General features: G+C 37.2%; 2 protein-coding genes across 2 annotated transcripts in view; one reads left to right on the plus strand and one right to left on the minus strand.

Moving 5' to 3' along the window:
* Positions 1 to 18585, minus strand: part of SPAST (spastin) — a 42833-nt gene extending 24248 nt beyond the window's left edge. The window contains exons 1-3 of the mRNA XM_070932525.1: positions 18186 to 18585; positions 10854 to 10940; positions 5395 to 5478 (exon numbers count right to left, since the gene is read on the minus strand). Coding sequence (XP_070788626.1) covers positions 5395 to 5478; positions 10854 to 10940; positions 18186 to 18573 — 559 coding nt within the window. The 5' untranslated portion in view covers positions 18574 to 18585. The remainder of the gene's footprint in view (positions 1 to 5394; positions 5479 to 10853; positions 10941 to 18185) is intronic.
* Positions 18586 to 22689: 4104 nt separating this feature from the next.
* DPY30 (dpy-30 histone methyltransferase complex regulatory subunit) lies at positions 22690 to 25970 on the plus strand. Its single transcript, XM_070950390.1, has 5 exons — positions 22690 to 22860; positions 23332 to 23398; positions 23513 to 23560; positions 24262 to 24404; positions 25764 to 25970. The coding sequence occupies exons 2-5, from the start codon at positions 23363 to 23365 to the stop codon at positions 25834 to 25836; spliced, it is 300 nt and encodes a 99-aa protein (XP_070806491.1). The 5' UTR covers positions 22690 to 22860; positions 23332 to 23362; the 3' UTR covers positions 25837 to 25970.
* Positions 25971 to 27524: the final 1554 nt, after the last annotated feature.

Here is a 27524-nt window from a genome sequence, read left to right on the forward strand (position 1 = left end):
GAGCCCTCCTTTCTGATCAAGTGAACTTTCCTAATTATTAAGTAATTGTTACATAATTAAAATAAAATTGCTACTTTTCTAGCAATAAGATTTAGCATTGCATTATAATTATCAGAAATAAATTAGACAGATACAGCTCATAGGTGAACATTAAAAAATTCTAAAACTTCCACGTCTAGTTTTAGAATCAGTTATCACCCTTTGAAATGAACAGCTTAGTAGATATCATCCTGAATTTGACTGTCAGCAGTTTATAACAACATTTAGATTCACAAATAATCTATTTGTAAAATCATGGTCCTTTTCATTTTTTTAGAAAGCAGATCAATACTCATCTCTTTTTTGTACTTCAAAAATAAAAACCAGCCATTAAAAAAAAAAACAATAGCTTTTTAATACACATTAAGCTAAAAAAATGGTATTCCGTAATTACTACTTTGTTACTATCGCAGAACAATCTAGATTCCTTTTTGATACTATCATGTATTTTCATGTAAAAAAGTACTGCAATATAGCTTTAACTAAAAGAGGCATCACAGAAAATACAAATTCAATTAATACATGCATTTTTTTGAAAAAAGATTCTTACTCAGTCCTTCCTAAAATCTTAAATAAGATGGCCAAAGTTTTAAAAAACTAAACATTATGCTACTTATCTCATATTTCTTTTCTATGTTTCTTTCTTGTATACTGTTACCCAACAGACCTTAGTCAAAAAGATGACCCTCAGCTGGTCATATCAACACATTGTAAAGACATATATATACAGAATATTTATTCCATATCATCTACACCAGTGGTTCTCAACCTTCCTAATGCCGCGACCCTTTAATACAGTTCCTCATGTTGTAGTGACCCCCAACCATAACATTATTCCTAAAACCATTGAAAATACGTGTTTTCCGATGGTCTTAGGCGACCCCTGTGAAAGGGTCGTTCGACCCCCAAAGGGGTTGCGACCCACAGGTTGAGAACCACTGATCTACACCAACCTTTCTCAACTCGGAATCAGCAAGAGGTCTCTAAGGTTCTATAAGACATTATGATTGGGGGGAAAAACTTTTTTTAAACGAATGCAATGCTAGCACTCATAATGATGGGGATTTTTACACATCACAACTCAGCTCCTGGCCAACACTTTGCTGTTGTTGTAAATGTTGACAAGTGTGGGTTGCGTAGGTTACAAATGAATTGTATTGGGAAGTTTTCATATTTTTTTGTGAAAAATAATTATTTAATTTTATGCAGGGATTCACTAAGATCTGAAAATTATTTCAAAGGTTTCTCCAGAGTAAAAAGTTTGAGAAAGGCTGATCTAGGACATAATTCCTTAAGCCTGCTTAACCATTTCTAAAGACTGTATGAAAATTAATCTTTATACTTCCTTTATTTCATCTTGAGGGTAAACACTATATATATATATATATATATCAGTATATGTAATATATGTAATATATGTATATATTCATCAGTAATGAAAAAGTTTCACTGCCTTCATGTTCATTTCCAAACATAAGTCACAGCACTGATGTTTGCTTGCACATAGAATCTTGACCTCCCACAAGAATTACTGATAACACAGCTGAATGGATATGGTGACTGGGCATACTGCCAATTATATACTATGGTTAAGAATATCAATGGCAAAATCATACATAGATTTTCAAGCTACTTTCATTTCTAAGTGCTTTCTTCCCTTTACAAATCCAAATTGTTTATTAAAGAACTGGGAGATCAACGACAAAGACAGGATAACAGCTGAAAATAAATGAAGGAATTAAGGCCACAGATCAGTCCTTTCTGAAGTTTGGTTTGCAGTTTATCATCATGGTAGAAAAATATTTATTCCTCTACCCGATTATATTTACACAGAGCAGAAAAGCATTGCATTTCTCAGTGTGTGGCATCTCCTGTGAAGGGAGCCAGAACATATTACTCTCTGTAGTTAAAACTGAGAAGACCCACTTGAACTGAACATCAATGCTGAAGCAGGTCTTAGAGATATAATCCCCACAATTGCTTGTATTGCTTCGGCTTGCACATCACAAGGATGCAAATGATGTATGGCAATATAAAAACTAGGAACTATCTACTCAACTGGCCTCAGGTTAAGAACAATTATCAGTCCCTCTTTGTAAGTGATAGAGCTTAAGTCTCCCAGCTTAAAGGAATTAATAAAACCACTATTGAAAACACTCTTTTAACCTGGAGAGATCTGTGCAAATATTGAATAATCTGAAATATTCAGTTTTTAGAAAAATGATTGATCAGCTTGTAATTTCCTCATTCAGATATATCTGAATGATTCTAATTATTTGGATCCATGTCAATTGGCTTTAAATGAGAATATAACATGAAACTACTTTGATGATGACCTTGTCTACAAACTGAATGATGCAGCCATCCCTCAATGGCTTTCAGACTATTTAACATAGTGTTCTTCTACATTAGGGCTGTCAAACTCACGGCCTGTGGACCAGATGTGTCACATGCTAGGCCCACCCTCGGCCAGTTTCGCAAAGGGGAAAAAAGTCAGTGATGCCACCGTGACAACGTGAGTTTGACACCCATTCTACATCATCTGACTGATATGGGCCTTGCAATACTGTTTTGCAGGTTCCAGTCCTTCCTTACCGGCCTAGTTCAAAAGGTGGTGTTGGATCACTATCTTCAACATCTATATCATTAATACTAGAGCCCTACATGGTTGTATCCTGTCCCCTAACCTGTTCAGTATCATCCTGGAGAGCTTCAGAGTAAGATATCATAAATATTACTTGGCGCTCCCTATCATCCAACTCCAAGAAAGCAATTGAATTTTGGAAAATTACTTGAATTTGATAACGGGTTGAATAGCTAAAATTAAATCTAATAAGAAAGGGTTTCAATTGTAAACAGAAGTGAACTGTGGGATTAATGGTCAATCTTGCTAGAAGGCATTAACTGTCTTAAAGCAGACCAATAGTTTGGAAGTACTATTTTATCTTCACATTCATATGTAGAGGGGGCATGCATAAGTGAAATGGCGTGCCTATTGTCCCTGTCATTGTATTTTTATTCTTGTATTCTTGTTCTCATTTGCCAAATTCCAATAAATAAATAAATAAATACATACATACATACATATATACCTAAATAAGTGACAAGGATACTTGAAGGGCACCCAGAAGCTTCAGCTGGTACAGAATGCGACTGCGTCTGCAACCTTGGATTCCCCAAGGATGGTGCATATAATACCTCTGCTGTGTGAGCTGCACTGAGTACCAATTTGCTTCTGGATCCAATTCAAGATGTTGGTTATGACCTTTAAAACCCTACATAGCATTGGTCCAGATTACTGCAGAACCATTTTCATCCCATTACATTGGCTTGTCCCACTTGGTCAGGCAGGGAAAATATGCTGTGGATCCATCAGTTAAAGAATGTTGACTGGCAGGGTCCAGGAAGAGATCCTTCTCTGCCTTTGGCCCATCCTTTGGAACATCCTCCCATCAGAGGAAAGGCAGACCACCACTTCCTTTTTTTAAAATGTTTAAAGACCTGGCTCTGTCAACTCAAAAATGATGGGGTACATTTTTGCCTCTTTATCTTATTAGAAACATGTTATATGAGATAGTCTTTTTATAGCTGTAACAGCGAAATCAAATAAAACAGTGTCCTATAGCATCTTTAAAATGTAGCTAAATTTCTATCCTTTGCCATGGCCTGCACTTTAGATTGCTCCAGGCCTCCTGAAAAGAGAAACAGCAATTGGAAGCCTTTCAGGAAAACACTAACATTATACCAGTATTTTATAAGCCCTGTGGGAGAAAAAACTACTATTATCAAAGCTGCAGGTACAGGAAAGGGTAAGGAATCAACAAAGGTACAATTCCACATCATAGGATTGTAGTTTACATTTGACACCTCATATTTAGCAAGTTATTTTAATGCAATATATGTTGCAGCTGCATAATGTTATACTTGTTAAAAGTTTCTGTTTGTCATTGGCTATGAAATATGTATTTTTATAAATTCCAATCTCATAATTTTTCTGGTCACAGTCAATGATATTGAGAGATGCAGTCTTAAGCAAACCACAGACGCAGAAACATACAAAATCTTCTTGGTACCATTCCTCCAAACTTAAAATGTTCTGCTCCTGATTTTGTTTACTGTACTCTAAGGATTCCCAATCTTTTTAGCCTCTGAAGTACATTTGAAATTTGAGACACTGCTGAGTCTCACAACAAAATGGTGGCTATGGAAGCCTCCTAATACAAAATGGCAACTAGATCTACCAGACTAATTACAAAAGAAATGTTCAAAAAAATAATTGAATAATCATGAGAAACACATGGAGAATGTACTACAACTGTTTAGAAGAACAACAAACTGGGAAACCTAAGGACTGTGGTTTTTTTAATCTATATTTCTTAGTTAATACTGGCTTCCTAAAACAATCAACATAACTAAAGAGATAGTAAATGAGATTTACAAAATCATAAACCATCTGATTTAGGAGCTTCATCTTTTCTAGGTAGAAATTCTATGTCCTTGTTTCTCCTAATAAATAAGTAAAGCCATACATGCTATCCCAGCTTCAGCCCTATGAGACGTAAACAGCATTTTCAAGAAAGCCAGCAGTGGAATAAATTAATTGAAATACTGCTATCCCTAGAAGTCCAAAGATAATTGTGATGACTGAAAACAACATGTATGATGTGATGATACAAATCCTACCCTTATTTGCATCCTAACTTTTGATCTAAGTAGGTAATTTGCAGAGCATGTCTCATGAGATCACATTACATGTTTCATTCCTGGCCCCTCCAGACATTTTTGCTGCTATCTAGTTTTATTTTGCTTCAATCTATAAATGCTTTGATTTAAAAGATTTCAATTTATGATAATCTGTCACTGAATTCATTAGGTATTTTGTCAAGAGTCTGTACTCTTGAACTGACTTCAAGATTATTTTGTTCAACAATTTACCACTTTTCTTCAAAGTAATCTGCAGTTAAAACCTATTTAACTTAAATTTTAGCAACATGAATTTTCTATGAATTTTCTTTCTAACATGCACTTTATATTATCTTCCATCAATGCTGATTCTGCACCAATTGCTTTGCCATTTCAAAGAGCAACTTATGTTCATGCTGCATTTCACAAAGTTTTCGCAAAAAAACACCACTCACTAGTTCTTCAGCTTCCCCTTTAAAATATCAGGAAACCAAACTATGACAATATACTTGCATCTCTAAACAAGTACATTGATGCAAAATGAAGTCTAATTGTGAAACACGTTTCAAACTTTTAAAAAAAATTAGTTTTAAATCATTTTTCTCTCAATACATCTTAAACATATACACTACCAGTTCTACAATTTTCTAAAGTAACAACATTAAGTAGTACCTAACAGCTGCAAACGGTCCTTGGCCATTGCCAAATTTGTCATCATTTTAGACTGGAGGCGACGAGCTCGATCATAATGGTCTCCTTAAAGAGAAAGTTAAACATTCAGCAGAGGTATAATAGCAATATCTATCTTATACTCCATCAAAAGTGAGTAATTAATACAAATGGTAACTAATAAAATAATATAACACTATATCATTGGAACAATGAAACTAGAAGTAACAGGTTTGGCAAGAAACCTCTAGGATGCTACTACAATTATACAGGGTTACAAACTACAGACTCCTAAGAATAGCTGCAGATATGAGAAATAAATATATATAAAATATATATTTTCAGTTCCAAAATACTCATATGGAAATATTATGAGTTTGAGAATTCCTTTTGAAAAGTGATGCATTAGTACAGATTTCTAAATCTATGCCAATATTCTGACGGAGAAAAGTACTATTGTCCTAATAAAGACTATTACTTTCAGAGAGTAAATGATTATTTTTAAGCATCTTTAATAAAAATTAAAAGTACTTCAAGGTGTTTATTTGACTGGATCTTAGCCTTGAGTCTTAAATTATCAAAGTTAATTATAATATGTTAACCCACATTATAATTTTTATGCAATACATTAACTGTTAAATTAAGTATACATTTGTTGCTACCTTAATACAACAAACTTGATACATAATTCTTTTATGTTACCCCATTTTCTCAGCTAAAACTATCATCAGAAAAACTCACTAAAGCTATAATAACTAAGCCAAAAAATACAAATATAGACTATATGTTCAAAATGTTGATTCAGCTGAACAAGTAGCTGCTACATACTAAACTTACTGTTACAAATTTGGCATGAGCTATAACTTTAGAGCAGGGGTGTCAAACTTGATTTCATTGAGGGCCGCATCAGGGTTGTGTTTGATCTCAGGGGGGTGGGGTGGGGGTGGTCAGGGTGAATGTGGCCAGCTTGACATCACTCATGTTGGGGGCGCCTATGGTAACCTAAGTGGTCTGCCAGCGAAAATGGGCTGCCGAGCTCCGTTTCCGGCTGCGACAGCCTCCTGCAACCCTGTCAGCGAAAACAGAGCCCAGAAGGACCGCATGCGACTCTCCCAAGCTCTGTTTTCCCTGGCAGAGGCACTGCAGGCTGGTCCTTCGCTGTTTCCAGGGCGGCCCCGTGGGCCAGATCTAAGCATCCTGCGGGCTGGATCCAGCCCCCGGGCCTTGAGTTTCACACCCCTGCTTTAGAGGATTCCTATTATTCTTGTTTCTATGACTTCTCCATACAATCCCTTTCAAAAAGATAAAAGACAAAAGACATGATATGAACAGTGGTAAAGGACTCAGGACTTCAATAATTATTATATAATTATATCCAATGATCAATATCCAATTATCAATTTCAATATATCTAACAGCCAATCTAATGTATCTAAACAGATTACATAATAACAGGCTGAAATCATTAAAAAAAAATTTAAACACTAAAAAGCAAGACAAAAACAATAGTAGAATGCAGTGCAATCAATTAGTTATGCAGAATAACTATAAAATGTATCATACACTATTGCAGGATAATACAAATAATAAAAAATAAAACTGAATACAAACTGTAGAAATTCTGGTATTAAAAAAAGGAAGGTTTTGCTAGTCAGCAAAGTAGAGGAACCAGACATAACTCCTTGGGAAGTGCTTCTACAACTCTACAAGAGAAGTCTCTGCCTTATTTCATCTATGAGAGTAACACAGAAAAACGATCAATCAGTCTGAAAGCAATATGAGTGAGAAAGTTATTTTCCCAAATTTTTCAGAGTTTAAGGATCAAGCCTCAAAAATTTGAATTGGATCTAGAAACAATACGACAGGCAGCAGAGTGGATGAAGGCATGAAGTGCTGATATTTATGTATTTACTTATAGAACCACATACAGTTAACTATATCATATACTGCAATGATTCTAGGTGACTCCCAACAATCCCCAAAAAGCCAAAAACAAAAGTACCAGATTAAACAGCCTCCTAGCTCAACCCTAATCCTAGTTCAAAGCTTGGGAGAAGAGCCAAATCTTCACAGCTCTCCAAATGGCTAAAAGGATAGGCATCCCTTGGATCTCAAGAGAGAGGCCGGGCTGGGGCAGCCACCAAGAAGGCATACCACCTCCAAGGTCCCATCATGTGGCAACTTTTAAGAGAGTGGACCTGGAGTGCTGCTATCCTGTCTTAGTAGAACAAGGAGATATCTCTGGGAGAGGTGGTCCTATAAGGAGCCTGGCTTTCTGCCAGCACTTTGAATTGCAACCAAAAAGCAAATAGGACGCAGTGCAGCTCATGCAGCAGGGGTGTTAATCAGAAAAACTGGAGGGCAGACCAAACTGCAGTGCCATTGCATTTTGAAACAGTTGCAGCTTCCAGATGGTCTTCAAAGACACCCTCATTCAGATTGCATTGAAGAAATCCAAATGGGAGATAACTAGGGCAGAAGTGACTGTGAGCAAGGCCTCCGGGTCCAGACATTTTTTTACTTTTATTTATCAAATTTTAAAACCACCCATCTCCCTCCCAGAGGGACTCTGAAATGAATATTTGGTGCACAAGATGAATTTGTGCAAGGATCGCACTGGCCACATTTGCTATCTGTTCTTTTTTTCTGTCATGTTTTATTTGTTTTATTTATAATACTTTTCATCTCCATTGAACAGTGCGTGAACTGGGTACAATTCTTTAAAAATGCATAGTTCGCATATTTGTTGTTGTATTTGCTACAATGACATTAATAATATAACTATTTATCAATATAATTTACAATAGTACTTCATCATAAACTTCTCTCCATAGTAACATTTTCTTTTCTTATATCTTCTCCTTCCTAACTTCTGTTTCTATTCTCTAGCCATTGATAAAATACCTCCCACGTCAGAAAATATTCAGTATCTTCTCTGTTCTTAATGATAAGCGTTAATCTGTCCATTCCTGATATTCCATTATTTTCTGAATTACCCTCTCATCTGACGGGATCTCCTCACTCTTCTATTGTTGCGCAAATACAATCCTAGCTGCAGTCAGTACATGTAAAATCAAATATGTAGTCTTTTTGTCATATTTTTCCGGTAGGATGCCCAACAAAAATGTCTCTGGTCTCAGTTCAATATGCTTCTTTGTCATTTTTTCCAACCAAGTATGTATTTTCGACCAGTATGTTTTAGTTTTGGGACACGTCCACCACATGTGGTAGTATGAGCCCGGTGTTTGGTTACATTTCCAACATTTTGCTGATCTGTCTTTATACATTTTAGCCAACCTTGCCGGTGCAAAGTGCCATCTGTAACACAGATTTTCGTTCCTTTCTGTCTTTTAGCAGGAGCCAAGAGTTGAAGATGATCTTCAAATTGTGCACCAAATTTGTCTGGGGGAGTGTTACCCATTCCAGAATCTCAGATGTCAACTCTCCTGATTCTAAGGGGTTAAAAATTCACAAGCACTCCATTTTGCTAGGATTGAGTCACAGCTGGTTTGTCCACATCCAGGCCCTCAGAGCCTCCAGGCATTGAGCCAGCATCCAAAGGGCATAACTTGTCCAGCATTGGCTAATGGAGGTGGCTAAAGAAGTAGATAACACCCCATCTCCTTCCTGTATGCACTTTGTTCCCTGCCTCTTCAGCCTGGTTAGTTTTATTTTAATTGGATTTTAAATTTATTATCCTTATTGTTTTAATGATTTACAGTGCATTTTAATTAAACATCTGTAAGCCCTCTTGTATGGGTGATATATAAGTTTAATAAATACATTGGGAAAAGATATGCAATTGGGTAACATCAGCATGCTGATAATACCAAAGCTCCTGCTGGCAGATTACCTCTTGCAGTGGCTTTATAGAGGGATTAAATAGGAGAGAGAACCAAGTCCTCATATAAGATAGGACTATAGCTGGACCTCTTCACCCTGCAAACACTGCCTGGTACTTGTCATGGTAAAAGGAGACCCACTACAAAACAAGTCATCCACTAGTGTCACCAATGCTGCCTCAGTACTATAGATCAGCCTGAATCCTGACTGAAAAGCTATGATATGAGATGAGATGATATGAGATGATATGAGATGATATTAACCAATTCCAGTTATCAACTCTTCAATTTTAGTTTGGAACGAGTTTCTTGTTTTTAAAATTATAAGCATCATAGGAATCCAGTTTGCCAAATATATTTGAATTTTTATGATTATACACATTATGGCAATAACCAGGAAGTCTTCTAATGGTAGTTGGCTCTGCCAAACCTTACAGTAGTCCTCAATTAATGACCGCTCATTCAGCAACCATTTGAATTAGAACAGTGCTAAACAAGTGGTACTTACATCCGATCCTTGAAATTCCATCTGTCCCTGGACATCCATGGACACGATTCAGGAGCTTGGCAACCGGATGTTACTTAAAACAGTTGCAATGTCTGGCAGTCACTTGGTCATTATTTGCAACCTTCCTTGCTGGCTTCTCACAAGCAAAGTCAATGGAGAAGCAGGCAGGGAAGGTTGCATGTGCTCATGTTCTCTTTTCTCCTGAGGAGCTTGGCTAGGAAACTCATACTGCATAGCATGGAACACCCCCCTATTCACACTCTGTAGTGTGCACCTGCCAGCCCAGTTACACTTGTACCAGGCTACATCATTGTATTCACACCACAACAGCTACCTGCACATTCTCTTATACTCTAGAGCACCCACCTACCGAGCTGTACTTGTAAAACAGCAGCTACCCACCCACCCCCACCTGGTTATATCCCTCATCCAACCACAAGCAGTATGGGATGTAAGACTTCCTGCCATCTTCCTCACTGACTTTGCTTATTGGAAGCTGGCAGGAAGTGACAAGCTGTGGTCACATGCGGTCCTTAACAATCTGTGATCCTTGCTTAATGATAAGCAACCAAGATTGCTGGAATTGCCAAAGCTAAATGATGCAGTCATGAGGCACTGTGCTTTACAACCGTTACTGCTTAGCAATGGAAATTCTGATTCCAATTGCCATGGTTAAGTGAGGACAAGTTATATATAGTACCAAATACAACTTAATGGAATTCCTAAAGACTAAGGCTACCTGATAATTAAATCAGTGATGGGAAAGTCATGTTTCTTCAAATGATGCTGGATTACAAGTGTAATCATTTCTAAGCATTGGTTATTATAGTTAGTATTAAAGGGAGTTATAGTCCAACATATTGGTGGTCAAAAGTTTCATATATATATATATATATATGTATACATATATTTATATATATATAAATATATATATAATATATACATATATATACATATTTATACATACATATATATGTATAAAATTAAATAGTACATCATTTTTGAAAAAAAATAAATCCTATGGATTTTACAAATTTCACAAATTTTTTCTTCCAGTCTATTCAGAATTTCCAAACCATCTTCTTCTTCATATAACACTAAAATGAACTTACCTTGACCAATAACTAATATAGCTATTCCTTTCTCGAGTTCTTCGATTCCCTTTCTATACCATTCAACAGCTTGTTCCTTTTGTCCTGCTGAAAAAAGTGAGTTCTATTATTTTATTGTGAAAGAACATTAGACACTACATAAAGCATAAGTATCTGTACAATAGCCAAAATTTGAAAGAAAATATAAACACTATTCCAAGTAGTCTTAGACAAAGACTGAGAAATTTAAGTAACTTTCTCTTATTAAAACAAAGATATGGATAAAAAACAATAATACTTTAAGAGTAAATTTGATCTTCCTGTAGTTTGCCAATAAAAGGTAAATGCTAATTTTACAAACAAGATCTGTTCAATTCACAGCATTTTAGTAGACAATTACATCTAGGGTAATTTTCTGACCCCACTATAGGCATGGGTCTGAAGTCCATCTATACACTCCAGAAAGCTTGGATAATGGTGAATTGAGATTTGACAAAACCATGAGAAATCCAGAAAGCAACAAGACAAGAATGTCCTTTATCACTTTTATTATTAATTCTAGTGTTGGAACTGTTAAGTAGAGATATTAAACAAGATAACAGAGCAAAAGGACTACAAATTAAAGTGCATAATTACAAACTATGTGGATTTGCTGATGATTTGGTATTAATTCTGCAAGACCCGCTAGAGAACATTGAATATGTTATGAGGAAGATCAAAATGTTTGGAGAAATGACAGGTTTAAACATTCACAACATTTTAGTACACAATTACGTCTAGGGTAAATTGTTCTGTACCAAACCTTACTATAGGCATGAAATTTAACTGAAACACATTAAACTTGTTATTTTTTAAAACAAGTAAATAATGGTAGCATAAGACTAGATTTACATCAGAATCAGTGAAAGGCAATGTAATCTAAATACAACACTAGCTAAAAAGTATACAGCTGACAAAGTCAGCACTACATCACTGCCATCATGGAAGTCTACTCAGTTGGACTTTTGTTCTATTCAATTTTCTACCAACTCTCTTTTAGGAAGAATCTCTCAAGAGACAGGAAGAAACAGATAATGATGGCATCTACCACAGAAATATCTTGAATTGGATTCCCTTCTTTATTCTCATTACCATCAGCTGACCTTTAGAAGTGATTTTATGCTTGCTTTTTTAAAAAGAGAAATACTTTATCATTATAAATTGCTTATAAATTGTAAATCGCTTAGGAAGATTACCCTGTGACAGTATATAAGTAACTGAAATAAATTATTACATATTTTATGCAATAGGTTTTTTAATTGTTACTTATTTTAATTCATGGTACCATAACATAAAATACATGTGAATAATAAACCATGAATGGTTAAATCAAGCACAAGTAAGAAGGTATAAAAATTAAAGTGAAAAGCTATTGATCCTTATCCTAAGTAGTTTTAATATTTCAGGACTTACCGTATTTTTCGAACTATAAGATGCACCTTAGTTTTGGGGGCGGAAAATAAGAAAAAAGCTGATTGGCGGGTGGCCTCCCAGAATACCCCCAATCAGCTGTTCTCAGAGGTGAACTTTAGTAATAGGTTCATTGGTTGTGAGCTCTGCGCCTTGCTTTTTTTTCAGCCTCTGAAACCTCCGTTTCAGAGGCTGGGCGGGGCTATATTCAGTGTATAAGACACACCCAAATTTTCACCCTCTTTTAGGGGGGGGAAAGTGTGCCTTATACTCCAAAAAATATTGTTCATGGCTAAATTTATATAAGTCAGCCTGAGTTAATTCAGTCACAAATCTAGGCCTAGGTACTAGATGCAAAATTAATTTATGTATCTCTTTAAAGCATTTAAATGGCTAAATTTGGTCCTAAGCTAGTTCTAAGCTTAAGCAGTATCTCATATTCTAACTTAAGAAATAAGTAGTGCCTGACTTCTAAAAATATTTCAAGACTCAGAGAATGTTAAAAATATTCTAACAAATAAAGTGCAAACTTAAAAATAAAAAGTCATTTGAGTCCAGCAAAGAAGAAAGGTTGAAGACAAAACATCTAGGGCAAAACATTCATTGATGCACAGATTTGGTTCCAATTATACCTGGTGCCTACAGTGTTAGTGATACTATCTGTCATTTATTCAAACTATTAATCCCATGAAATCACTAAGATATTAACAGAGTTGGAAGGGACCTTATAGATCATCTAGTCCAACCTCCCACTCAAGCAGGAGACCCTACACCATTTCTGACAAATGGTAGTCCAATCTTTTCTTGAAAGTCTCAAGTAATGAAGCTCCCACAGCTTCCGAAGGCAAGCTGTTCCATTGGTTGATTGTTCTCACTGTCAGAAAGTTCCTCCTCATTTCTAGGTTGAATCTCTCCTTGGTCAGTTTCCATCCATTATTCCTTTTCTGGCCCTCAGGTGCTTTGGAAAACAGCTTGACCCCCTCCTCCCTATGGCAGCCCAAGTATTAGAAGACAGCTATCATGTCTCCCCTGGTCCTTCTCTTCACTAGACTAGCCATCCCAGTTCCTGCAACCATTCTTCGTGTTTTAGCCCCCAGTCCCCTAATCATCCTGGTTGCTCTCCTCTGCACTTTTTCTAGAATCTCAACATCTTTTTTATAGTGTAGTGACCAAACTGGATGCAGTACTCCAGGTGTGGTCTTACTAGGGCTTTATAGAATGGTATTAGTACCTCACTTGATCTTGATTGAATCCCTCTATTAATGCAATTTAGGATTGCATTGGCTTTTTTAGCTGCCGCTGCACACTTCTGGCTCATATTTAGCTGGTTGTCCACTAAGACTCCAAGAGCCCTCTCACAGCCACTGCTATTATGCCTGGTTTCCCCCAGTTTATGTGTGTACTTTTGGTTTTTCTTACCTATGTGTAGGACTTTACTTTTCTGTACATTGAATTTCATTTTGTTAGACAGGGTCCAGTGTTCAAGTCTGTCAAGATCCATCTGGATCTTGAGCCTATCTTCTAGGGTGTTAGCTATTCCTGCCAGCTTAATATCATCTGCAAATTTGGTGAGTTCCCCTTCTATTCCCTCATCTAAGTCATTTATGAAGATATTGAAGAGTACTGGGCCTAAGATGGAACCATGTGGCATCCCACTGCTTACTTCTCTCCATGTAGAAGTAGATTAGACCCATTAAGGACTACTCGTTGAGTACAATTTGTCAGTCAGTTGCGAATCCATCTAGTGGTGAAGCTATTTATCCCACTTTTTTCTAGTTTACGAAGAAGTAGGTTGTGGTCTACTTTGTCAAATGCCTTGCTGAAGTCTAAGTATATTATATCCACAGTATTTCGCTGGTCTACTAATTAGGCACTATGTTGAAGAATGAAATAAGATTGGCATGATCTGTTTTTAACAAACTGATGCTGACTGCTAGTTATTATTTATGTGAGAAAGTATTATGCCATTAGATAGTATTTTAAACTTTTGAGGACATAGGTGAATATTAATCTAATAAATAAACAAACTGCTCCTATTTTTTTTATGAAGGGAGAGCTTTTTTAATATTTCTCCTTCTCACAAATTAAGCCGACACCACTTTTACATTAATTCAAAATACTCTCACCTGTTATGTAAGACATGGTAGGCTATAATAGCAATTCAGAGTACTGTACTCTAATAATCTTCCAGAAAAACAAGGTGTAGGTGGAATTGAATCTGTAAAGTAAATACTTCCTGAATCTTTTTTCCTATTTGCCATGTTGGTTAATGGGGGGGGGGGGGGGGCTGGGGCTGGGGGAGGAGGAAACATCTCAACTTGACCCCAATACATCATAATAAATGTATTGCAGCTCTGGGTGGTATACAACATATGAAAAATACAATTAATACTGTTAAAAATGTAACAGCCCAATTGTAACAGATCAATTGTAACAAAAACACATCAGTGCCTTTACAAGCACTCTAGAACCAGCTCTGAGAATAGAGGTAGATCTTAATGGTCATCAAGAGCATGGGTCACCAACCTTTCGGACCTCAGGGACCACTAATTTTAAATCCTGCAGACCACTAATATGAATTTTTTAAAAAGATAAATAGTATTTAGTGCAATATAAAAAATGTAAATAATGTTTCTGTGAACCACCAAAATTTTCTCACGGACGGACCACCGGTTGGTGACATCTGATTAAGAGAGTTGACACTATACAGTATACCTTTCTACTTGGATCCTATTCCAGAGAACATGGCTTGTGACACAAAAGGCATGCTTCCTCAAGATGACATGTAATTGAGGGAACTAGACTGTGTACCCTGTCTGCCTGAATATACCAGGTAGACATAAAATATTGGAGACGGGCAGTACCATATAATTTATGTATGTTATGAAAGCTCTTAATATGTTAATGAAATCAACAATCCATAACTTTTTCCACACGACTGCAATAAAAGTATGAAGATATTTCATACAACTTTTCAAAATATTCAATTTGATTTGGGAATCAGATGACAGATTGTTCTCATTAGATTTTGTCACTGAATATAGGTGAATATGGACGAACAGCCATTTCAATAGTGGGGTGTATATGCATTAGGCAGTATTTATAATCTTAATTTATATATTACTTTTTGCTGTCCTTAAATTTACATGTTTTTCTTACTTCTGTTAGCTTGTATATTACAAAAAATATTAATTAAATAAAACTTGAGTGATTTTTTCATTGCTAGCATTCAGAAACCACTCTATAGCACCTTGTCCTAAAACATATGTGGAATATGTCTAGAGCTCTCAGAAGTATTTTCTTTTTCTTGACTTTAGTTCAAGAATTAAAGGGTAACTTCAGAGCTACTAGAATAAGAGAAACCAAATCTTCTGATGGGTTAGGTGTATCCTAACACCAAATTTACACTTATGTCTGTAATTGCTTTTAATCTCTTTATAACTAGCATTTATGAGGGAGACATATGCTTAGTAAAAAATCAAGCAACATTGCAAGAGTGGATCACAATTTCCCCATATACAAATAGAGATCCAAGAATGCTTGTGATTACATCCCACTAATCCCACTAAGAGCCTAATGGCGCAGCAGACTAATAGCCTGTTATTATCATTCAACTGCCTGCAATTACTGCTAGTTTGAATCTCCCCAGGCTCAAGGTTGACTCAGCCTTCCATCCTTTCTAAGGTAGGTAAATTGAGGACCCAGTTTGTGGGGGCAATAAGCTGACTTTGTATAAATATACAAAAGTATGAAGGCTATTGCTTAACGCATTGTAAGCCGCCCTGAGTCTCCGGAGAAGGGCGGCATATAAATCATTTTTTTAAAAAAACCTAATCCATAGTTAATCATGGTTTTCTCAATTTACCATACAATAACCACCGTGGTTAAATATGAACAAGGTTAAAATATGTATTGTAGGCCTGTATGTAGTGCAACCATAGCCAAGGAGACAGTGGGAAATCATCACTGCTGTTAACATTTAATCAAAATATTTCACCCTATGGTACTGTGTAGAATTAACTGAAGCAAATCTTCTGCTGCATACATACTATTGTTGCAGAATAGAAACAGAACAGAGCAGAAATTTTCGTCAACTTCTAAAAGCACGTTTTAATTTTTTAAACAGATATAAAACTCAAAAATTAAGTAAAACTGAATTACTGCCATTAATAGAGCATTTCTACATTTATTAGCATGTGTATGTATGCAGGTTAAATATCTGGCATTTACAGTTTTGAAAATTTTAGGTAACAATGATGTGGCAGATTTTTGTTTGAAGAATTCTTGGCTTTCAAATATATTATATTGCACAATAATTAACTAATGGTCTGATTCAGTGTAAGGTAGCTGTATATATTTTCCAACAAATATCACTTGGAAAGTCTCACTTTCCAAGAAGTAGGCACAACAATACAATGCTACAAGTGTTATTTAATCATTATTCCTTCCATTTTGTGTGTTATGAACTACCTTGAATATATTTTACAGAAGGCAAAAATGAATAGATCTAATCAAGATAGTGATGCTGATCAAAATTAACACATCAAAGCAGTTTCATCTATTTCAATAGGAAAGATTTCTAGCAACATATCTTGCAAAATCTACACATCTGCAAAGTATAAATATTTAAGCACTTCTATCAATGGGTTTTAGCTCGGCCTCAAAACTTTCCTGTCAGCAAACTGCTATTGACAGTTTGCAACTGACAAGACACAACTTGTACCATCCACACTCCTCCTAATATTAACATACTCCTGCTTAAGTTACTGCTGTACAGTAACCCAGCCGTATAAGGAAAATGCCATTTTGGATCATTTGTCTCCAGAACTCATCATTCTACAAGAATTATTTTTCTCTTCCATAATGATAGCCACAGAGCCAGTTTGGTGTAGCGATTAAGGCAGCATCAGGCTATAACTAGGGAGTTGTAGTCCCACTTTAGGTATGAAACTAGCTGGGTGATCTTGGGCCAGCCTCTCTGCCAGCGCTAGGTAAGGAGGAAAACGGCAAATCACTTCCAAAACTGTTTGCCAAGAAAACTACAGAGATTTATCCAGGCAGTGCCAGGAGTTCAAAATCAACTGAAAGGCAGCCCTAAAAAAAAAAAAAAAAAAAAAAACCAACCAAAACCCCTGCTAAGCCAGAAAAATAATATATCACCGTAAACATGTATAGAGTCACTACAGAAGAGACTGGGAGGAATGCATGAATAAGACGCAACCTGAACCTAGAGAACAAAGAGACTTAACCCAATACTGTAGCACAAAGTCTCTTTCAGACTCACAACAAAGCCTCCCCTCACATGGGCTCCACCCACAAGCCCTTCCTATCAACATCTTTCATGCAGAGGAACCCTTTTACTGCTGCTGTGGTTGTAACGTGGGTCTTCTCGGCCTGGGCAATTCAACCCTCGCAAATCCCGTTATACACCTGTATATAAGAGCATCTCTACTCCCCCCACCCCCGCCGTTAAGACTGTTAACGACGTTAAAGCAACGTTCATCGCTGCTGGCCCTCAAAATCCCGACGCGAGCTCCATCCACGCCGAGCTCGAGGTCATCCTTCTTCAGCCCCTTCAGCTCAGCCCCCTTTCTCGCCTCGCTTTCTTAAGGCGCGAGTCGCTCACACAAGCGAAGCAGCTCTTGAGGCACAGCCATGTTAGGCGACAAGCAGGTGTTCGGCCCCTAATATAGCAGCCATGCCGGCTGTTGCTTCGCCACGAGCCTGAGGGGAAAACGGAGGCTGTGACGAAGCAGAAAACCGAGACGAAAGGAAACCGAAAAAGGAAGGCTTCCCCGAACAGCCGGCGAACCTCGCAGCCTTTCCTGAGGTCTCCCCCCTCGGCCAAGCCAGCTCGTCCGCCGGCCCTGCCCGCTTCCTCCCCCACCCCCATACTTAGCTTACCCGCTTCGTCTTCGTCGATGCGCAGAGCCGTGGAGATGCACTCGAAGGCGCGCTTGTGACAGGTTCGTACCGACTCGGGCGCATCGCCTGCCCGGCTGGTGCCCTTGGCGGCGGCCATCAACGCCCCGCCGCGAGAGAGGCGCTCGCACAGCCAGGCGAAGAGCAGCCCGAGCTGGAAGGCGAGGAAACGAAGCAGCGCGAAGACGGCGAAAAGCGGATACGAGAAATAGTAGAGATTCCGCTTGTGAGGAGAAGCCACCGCCGCCTGTGGGCGGTGTGGGGCGGGAGCCTGACCGGCCGCGGATGTAGGGGAGGCTCCGGCGGTCCGAGTCGGGGAGCTGGAGGCGCTTGAGCCCTTTTTCTTCCCTCTCCCTCCCGGAGAATTCATTCATCACCACCGTAGCCATAACCCGCTGCCAGGGACTGACAACAACCACCTGCGAGGGCCTGCCATAGCGGAGGCTACGCCCCTTTTTTGCTCAACCCCGCTATCTCTCACACGCGCGGACGAGAAAGTCTACGTAGCGAGCCTTTCTGAATAAGAAACTCCGTAAGCTCTTTTCGGAGGTCTATTGTTAGTTATAGGGCGATCGACGCCGGAGCGCAAGGCTTCTTTTCACAGGAATATCGGAAGTTTGGGTTCCGTTCCACGTTAGGAAGTTCGCCCTTTGTGTGAGAGCGATGCAGTCTGGGTAACGTCGTTAAAGAACGTTTGCCTAATGGGAGTCAGAATGTTTTTCCTCGTGGTGTCTTGTCAGATGATCCTAGAAACGGGGTTGCTTTATAAACCCCTTTTATGTTTTCAAAATCAGCAAGAGCTGCCTGCCTCCCGCTCGCCGTAAACTAAGGCGTATAATATGCGTTGCACCGAACTCCATGGCCTGATTGGCATACCCCAATAAATAGTAATGCGGTTGCTTTGGGCTTTTTTTTTTTTAATTTGATTTATATGCCGCCCTTCTCCGGAGACTCAGGGTGGCTTACAATGCGTTAAGCAATAGCCTTCATTCTTTTGTATATTTATACAAAGTCAGCTTATTGCCCCCACAAACTGGGTCCTCATTTTACCTACCTTAGAAAGGATGGAAGGCTGAGTCAACCTTGAGCCTTGGCGAGATTCGAACCTGCAGTAATTGCAGGCAGCTGGTCTTAATAACCAGTTTAATAACAGGGTGCCTTAGACCACTGTACTACCAAGGGCTTAATATTGAAAGATGAAGGATTGGAGTTTTAGTGTTATTGTGTGAGCTATGCCATTATGGTTCGGTCAATGTATCCTTGTTTTTAAAAAGGGAGTTTGTAAATGAAAGTATAACTCCTATTTAGCCTTATCCTTAATTTTAGGCTACTTTGCCTTTTCTTTCACTTTTATGTTAACACATAGTATTCCAGATGTGGCCTAGAAAGTCCGGCCCTGAGTTTGCTTGGACTTTGCTTACTAACTTTGCAAAATGGCTTTTGAAAGCAAAAAGTGTTTAAAGAATTTTTATATAAGGTACAGAAACCAATCATACATTAAGTATATGCAATGCATATGAAACCAAGCGATCAAACAATAAAAGTACATTGATTACATGTGAGAATAGAACAATAAAAAACATTCTCGATAACATTCCACAAATGGCAAATTTATAGGTTGCATTATTTCCTTTCCCAGCTAGGTTTATATTTTCCTTAAAACTTGTAGGTGTGTTAAAGGAATAAGCTCTCTCATTTAGTTTATGAATAAGCTAGTTTATAGGCTATTTTTGCAGATTAAAAAAAATTAAATGGATTTAGCTAAAAATTTTGATTTCAAAAAGAGGCTTGGATGCCATATTAAAATGCTAATATCTCTCCCATTAAAAGGTTAATAATGAAGCCTAAAATTCTAGGTAAGGCGGAGATAAAAATAAGTATTCAGTCTGTTTAGAACAGATAATTCAAATCTCCAATTTTGTATAGTTATCAGTTACTGCTATGCTACTTCCAAGTACTATAGAAACAGCTACTGTATAGCAGTTGGCATTGCTACATTTTTCACCACCACTTCTGGTTCTTGTCTATTACTACAATATTTGGTAGATTGGCCAGTATCTGCCTGTCCATCTGGATCTGGAAGTCCCACAGGATTTTAGTCCTGTTATTCTCCATGACCTTCTGTGTAAACTCCCATCTGGACTTGGGAGGGTCTAGTCCATACATTGTGCAGATGTTCCACAATACAGCACCAACTAGTTTATGCTGTTCAGTGTATGCTGTTCCTGCCTGCATTTTACACTCTGCCGCTATGTATTTGAACTGTCTCTGAAGCTACTCTATACATTCTGCAGTGGTGATTGATGTAGCTGCGCCAAATAACAGCAATATCAGGAATAAGGTGAATGAGAAATTGGAGAAGTACCAAGACCCAAAGGATGTGGAAAGTAAAGGCCAAAATGGTCCTAGTGATGGTAGGAGCACTCAGGCTGTAATTCCTGGGTGGGACACTACCTCCAACAGATCTCCCACGTACAACAGCAGAGTTCTCTGTCCAGAAAGAGTGCAGTGCTAGGAGCACACATCACTCATAGCAGTAAAAAGGCAAATATATATCATGTATCACAAGTGTGACTGTAAAGATCACCTGTTGTTTCTTACTGTAAAACCACACTACCACAAGATGCAGTCAGATTCAACATCTTGTAGGCCATGTTTCTCGTAAATCTATCATCAAATCTTAAACACCTATAGTGATAGAAACACCTTCAAGATAGGGCAATTTTTCTCAAACTGCTTTTAAATATGGCATATTTTACTTTTGACTGAACAACTTCATTCTGATGCACAAAATTATATTTTTATCACCTCCGTCTTGTTAAAACTTGTTGCAAATCCAATTTTCTGTAAACACCATTGAACTTAATAAAACTTTTAAATACACATGGCTAGAATGAGAAAGAGAAAAAGATGGTAATCGGTCACCCTGACCCCTTGAGCTTTCTACACTATAGGATTAATATTGTCACTATTGCATCCCAGTATTTTCTTCTCCCTCCCTTGGTTATTAGTCAGTACTACTAATGAACAATGCCTGGTGCCAATGCCAAGATGAGTATGTAAATAAACTTGAAGAAATGCAAGAACATTAAACAATTGACAATTCAGAAGGGGTGAGAAATAAACTCAAGATAATCCTGTCTTCATTCTGTTTGGTATAAAAGAAGGCAGAGAGATACTCTGGCATGATTTCAAGACTGTTATTATGTCTAATAAAAATAAAATAGTTCTTGTGTTATGTATTCCTGGACCTGGCCTATTTTGAAAGGCTGACAAAGAATAAGCTTGCTACATTTGGCCAAGTCTACCCAATGCATTAAACTAAAATCAAGTAAAATAGATTCTAACTTAGTGTATTGTGTTTTACCAAGCATATGCTTTACAGGCACAGGCTTCTTAGGATTTCCTGCAATTCATAGGAGGCTGCATCAAAAAACTACAATAAATCCTCATTCCTTCCAACTTTTGAGATGTCCCTGAACATATGTTATAATTAATCTCATTTGAAGAAGCATAAAGCGATACGGTCTTGGTGGCTTAATTGTAAAAAGTGTTTATCAATTCTTGCGACACATTAGTGCACTCTGATATATTTTGAATTGTGCAATAAATCAGGGAGAGCAGAAAACTCTATCCTTTCCTTCCAAGGGATTTCCTACAATGATCAATCCTGCTCCACCCACCCAAAGAAGCCGGAAACTTGCTTTCTGCTCTCCTTACCAGAAATACTCTTCTCCAACTATGAGTTATCTTTTGAAGGAAAAAAGCAGCAACCTTGCCCTGCGGCCAGAGGAAAAAAGCTGATGAGTTAAAATATGTTTGATAATGTGTCCTCCTGGTTGGCACCTCATTGAACAGTGCAGTGTGCTAAATAATTTTATGAAGATAGTAGGAGGTAAGGTGTTACTTTACAGTAATTTTGCATTTTAGAATTCATTTAGGATCAAGCGGTTTATAACACACAAATTGCCTCTATAAACATCAGAATCTACATAAGGAGTCTTCATACTCTCAATCTGTAGAGCTGGTATGCAACTATCCAGAATATCATTCCTTAGAAGACAGCAAATCTACAGGAAACATCAAACCGACTGGACTTCAGCAACCCGGTTCCGATAGCCCCACCTTTTCCCATCTGAGTTTTTCTAACATTGAATGCTTGCAAATTAAAGAAGCCTATTGCAAAAAAACCGAATCCGTACTTAATCCAAAACAAAATTCTGCTTCGTGGTGAGGTCTTTAGGTGATAGCTTCTTTTCTGTAAATTGTCAAATTTATAGCAAACGTCTTGACCATAAGGATTCTTTAACCCTGATCGATTCTGTGACTAAGCACCATTTTAATTTCGAGATGCAAAGCCCGAATTTTACACGGCTCAAACCAACCGGAGAGGTGTTTTTATCCAACAGTCTCCACCCTCTCGACGCAGCGCTCTGGGGAGGAGACATTTCATTATTACGCAGGCGCACAAATAAGCAAAAAAAAAAAAAAAATCTCGGTGGCCCTTGAAGTGCGACATTCCTCCTAGTCCATGGCACAACGTTGTACGACAACCAATATCTTTTTACGACTTGTAACGACGGTTGTTTTCCTTGTTGCTCCGCGACGGGCCGTTTCTTGCCGGTTGTATCTTCGAACCGAGTTTAGTTGACGAAGGGTAAGTACCGTAAAAGGCATACAGGCACTTTGGAGCCTCAGGGCAGAGTATATGCCGGAACCACTTAATTCCTCCATGCTTGATTTTTAGCTGCAAAAAAAAAAAAAAGGGGGGGGGGAGGCTTTTTTGTTAGGACGCCGAGTAAAAGCTGCCATCCAATCACCGCTTACTTGAAATAAATCGGGCTTCTTTTTGAATTAATAAATATATATCTCATCCGTGGGCTTCCTCCTCAGTCTATGGCCCCCAGGTAATTTTGATAACCCTATCGAAGCCGTGAAATCACTTTAAATATCGCATGCTTAAGGAGTTTTGTTTTCCCGGCTTAATATAAAAAGTACTTGGAATCTGGGAGAGTAGCAAAATATCTTTGAGGCCCCGGTCTCAAAATATCTTTTGAGGTTCAGGATGTTAGCCTTGTATGCCTCAATGTATTAACTTGTATACTCAATTCTCTCTTTTTTTTTTAAGTTCTCTCAGACTATTTTAACTTTTGTACATCATGGATACTGAACAGATTATCGAGGGACAGCCACAGGTAAGGCTTAAACCAGCAATCGTAATAAAAATTCTTTAACTTCTTGTTTTTTTGTTTTTTTTAAAAGGCAAATATTCCTTTCTTGTTATTTTATGGTTGTGTATTGCTTTACAGGTTCCAGAAAATCCACATGCAGAATATGGCCTTACGGAAAATGTAGAGGTAATTGAGATTTGATTTCTAAATGAAGTTAATACATTGTTCTGGGTGTATAATTTCAGATAAGATACTGATGGATTGCTGAATGGAACCTCATGTATGTTATGTATTAGAACATCTGATTGAATATTGGTTCTGAGATGATGATACTGTACTGAAAATTGCAGTAGTAAGTTTCAGATGTTACAGTTCAAGGGGTTCTAAAGATTCATACAGCCATGGGATTATGGATTGGCCATCCAAGTCTCTGGAATACATTTGCATATTCATATGTATACTTTGGTACAAGTCTTCAATCAGCCCTATAAATCTATTGAATAAAAGCATGAGTATTTTCAGCTTTGTTGGGTGAAGTTCTGTTCCATTCAGAAGAAAGTTATTTTGCTTGTGTAGACTACAATAAAATGCATAGATCTTTGGAAATATTCTAGACGGGGGCATGCAACTTGCAGGGCATATGAGTGCGGCTTCAGAAGTTTTAATTGGATGATCAGGGGAGATATATGTACCTCCAAATTTTAGGGCACTAAATTTGTTCCTTAAAACCTCAGAAATGCTAGAGAGTAATCTTACACATTTTTGGTCCTACTCATTCTAAGTACCACAAAAGGAATGCCTGGAAACTCTTGTAATTTAATTAAGAAATTTGAATTTCAATTAGAGATGGGATAGAAACCTTCACAAACCATATTTATAATTTTAAGCGGATAGTGGAAAATGAGAAAACAAGTGCAGAAAAAACATCGAAGCAGAAAGTGGACCTTCAGTCATTACCTACACGTGCATATCTGGATCAGACAGTTGTCCCTATCTTATTACAAGGCCTTGCAGTCCTTGCAAAGGAGAGGTAAGTTATATATAAAATTATCCAAATCACTCTCTTGATTTCTTGTTCGTATATATCTTTTAATTATTAAGGCCTCAGCTGTTTCCTTTGTATGTCCAGTGTAGCATCTTTTATCATATTCTTGCAGCCTGTCATTTTTAAATCTGCTTTCATATCAGTCTCAATCTTGTTAGGTAATACTTGTTCCTCTTCCATAATGTCTTTTAAACAAGATCCATTTATAGAGGCAGACACTCTTAAAATTAATTTCTGGATCTTTTACTAAGTGTTGAACAAAATTCACCCAGTACTATAAAACCTGTCAATTCAAAGATTCCTAATAACTGAAAAGCAGTTAACAAGCTATTTCCAAAGTGATTTTAAAAGGAAGTAAAGGCATCAATTATGGTTTGAACAAGATGGTTAATCCCTCCTTTCCCAGACCTTGAAATATACTAGAGAACACTATTTTGAAGTCTTCTCATGAAGAGTAAGTGTCTTGTGCACTTGTGGGTAATCTCAATCCTCTCCTTGTCCAGAGAAGAATTTCAAAGAGCTACTTGACTCACCAGCTCTTCCTTCCATCTCAATTGTCTGTTGACTTTTCTTTTCTGGAAGTCCTTCCATCTAGTTCTCATTTCAAGATGGCCAATGACCTGCTAAAATATCACCTGCGATATCAGATATGTGGAAAAAGCATTGAATTGAAGAGTAGAAAGAATGGGGGTTGGAACTAAAGAGATTAGTATATACAGAGAAAGTCCTGAGGGGGACCATATCAGAAAGTAATATATTTCAGAAACAGAATGATTGCATCTCCTGCTAGCACACAGTCCTCAGCTGAAAAAGATCTCTCTTGTTGACTTTAGTCATAATAAAATATTAATATTTAATAAAATATTTAAATATTAAATACAAATCAAAGACATCAACAATATTCTTGATAAAACAGTTGAGAAAACTGATATTAAAACTATGTAGCCATCTGCTAGGCCTGGGAATCTCAAGGAATTTGTGATTTGATAAGATGGCTGCATTGACATGTCTTGACTCATGATCAAATGAGAACACAACCACAAATTATACATGAAATTGAAGTTCTGACTTAAATTAATAAATCAGCAAGGTCTGTAACTGAGTCATTAATTATTCCATATACTTTAGTGGCTGGTTGTATAATAAAATGCTTGGCAATCTGGAACGACATTCAAAGTATTTTCTTCTTTTTAAGTAAACAACATGTTCTATAGATTTAATATTCAGTATTTATAATTTACAATGATGGATTTGAATTATACTTTAATTTTCATATTAACTTCATAAGTTAATTGAAGTCAAAAGAACTTTATTTTTTAGCTATTTATCTTTTTTTTTTTTCAGGCCTATAAACCCTATTGAATTTTTAGCGGCGTATTTGTTAAAAAATAAAGCACAGTTTGAAGACAGGAATTAAATTTATCTGAAGAGTGACAATTGATTGCTATGTTCTGTACTAAAAACATGAATCATTGTCTGATACATAAATCCTGCAAAACCAAAAATTCTCATGTACAGACCATTAATTGAATTATTTAATAAAATACCTTATATAAATTATGAAATGTGTATTAAAGTGTCATGATTCTCCACCAGGATATGAATACAAAAAGGCCAGAGTTTACATCACAACACATTTTGTTATTTGACCTCATCTAGTTCAGATACCCTGGGAAAATTCACAGCTGAGAATAAGTTAATTCCGAAAGTATAGTCCTGCCTATAGTTTATTGAGCATAAATGCAATGGAACTTGGAGGGTAATTCTAATGAAACATGCAAGGAAAACTCATATTACTTTTCTACTGAAAAAGTAAAAGTATGATTGCTCTGGTATAGTATTTGGCATGTTTTGCAGAAATAGGGAAGGATACATGTATATTCATATTCAACTACTGTTTATATGCACTGTTGGAAAATTATCACAACAACAATAAATCTTATTTCTATGAATATATATTGGTAATCGATTCATCGGTCTTGTAGAAACTTTATGGGACACTTCAATCATAAGTTGTTTTCAAAATATGAATAATGAAGGCTAAAAAAAGTCATGAGAATAAGATGACTAATGTTGAAGGAAACAGCACAACTAATGACAAATCATACAAATGTTGCTCTTTGTGTCCCCATTAAAAAAGGCACACACCCTCTTGTTCTTTTAGTGATTTAACCATGTTAAAATCATTGGAATTAAATACATTTTAAATATAAAATTATAGCTAATGGGTAGGTAAAATATTTCGTTATAATGGAGCTTCACAGTGTCCCCCCTTTTCAATTTTTGATGATTTGGGAGAATGGAGGACATTGTTCTGTAATAACAGTGATCAAATATTTTGCATGTAAATATATCTTTGTTGTGTCTCTCCAATCTCTGCTTCCCTTTTTATAAAGCTCTGGATAGCTACTGTACTAATAAACAAAAAAGATAACATCCCCTCTTCGCGTAAATGCATTGGATGGGCTAAAGTGTTAAGTATGTACACTGCCAAGTTAATCAAAAAACAACAGGATAAAAATCAAATCTGGACAAAAGATGGTCTTTGAGATACATAGGAGCCACATTAGCCAAGCCCAAGACCAGGAGTTTGACTCCAATCTGGAGGTTTATTGGTAACCAATGCAGCAACCAAAGCTCTAGAATTACACTGTTAAGGCCATTAGCAGTCAGTCCATTTTATTCGGGATTGACTAGTTTTCAGTTTCTTCAAAAGCAATCCCATGTCAAATACATGGCAATCTAAATGCTGGGTAAGAAGGGTGAATCGTTATTAACACAACAATATGGGGCGCAATGGTTCAGTTGCTAAAGATATTTTTCAGCTGGAAAGTTTGACAGCCCGGGTTTGAGATCTGAGCGCTGTGTGAAGGGGTGATCTGTTCCCCCAGGTCCTATCCACCTAGCAATCTGAAAGCATGCAAATGTGAGTAGATAAATAGGTACTACTTTGATGTGAAGGCAACAGCGTTCCATGCACCTTGGAATATAGTTATGCTTGTCATCATGACCACGGAAATGTCTTTGGACAACACTGGCTCCCTTGGCTAAGAAACGGAGATGAGCATCACTGCTATAATCAGACATGACTGGTTAGAGGAAACC

This window comes from Pituophis catenifer, unplaced genomic scaffold (genome assembly GCF_029215685.1).
Source record: "Pituophis catenifer annectens isolate HBS135680 unplaced genomic scaffold, rPitCat1.0.hap2 SCAF_1, whole genome shotgun sequence".
Classification (NCBI taxonomy): Eukaryota; Metazoa; Chordata; class Lepidosauria; order Squamata; family Colubridae; genus Pituophis; species Pituophis catenifer.

Bases quoted from the DNA above. Each gene is read 5' to 3' on its own strand.
- DPY30 (XM_070950390.1), top strand. From the start codon at position 23,363: ATGGATACTGAACAGATTATCGAGGGACAGCCACAG. The intron at 23,561-24,261 runs GTAATTGAGATT...TATAATTTTAAG, and splicing joins GCCTTACGGAAAATGTAGAG to CGGATAGTGGAAAATGAGAA. The intron at 24,405-25,763 runs GTAAGTTATATA...TTTTTTTTTCAG, and splicing joins GCAGTCCTTGCAAAGGAGAG to GCCTATAAACCCTATTGAAT.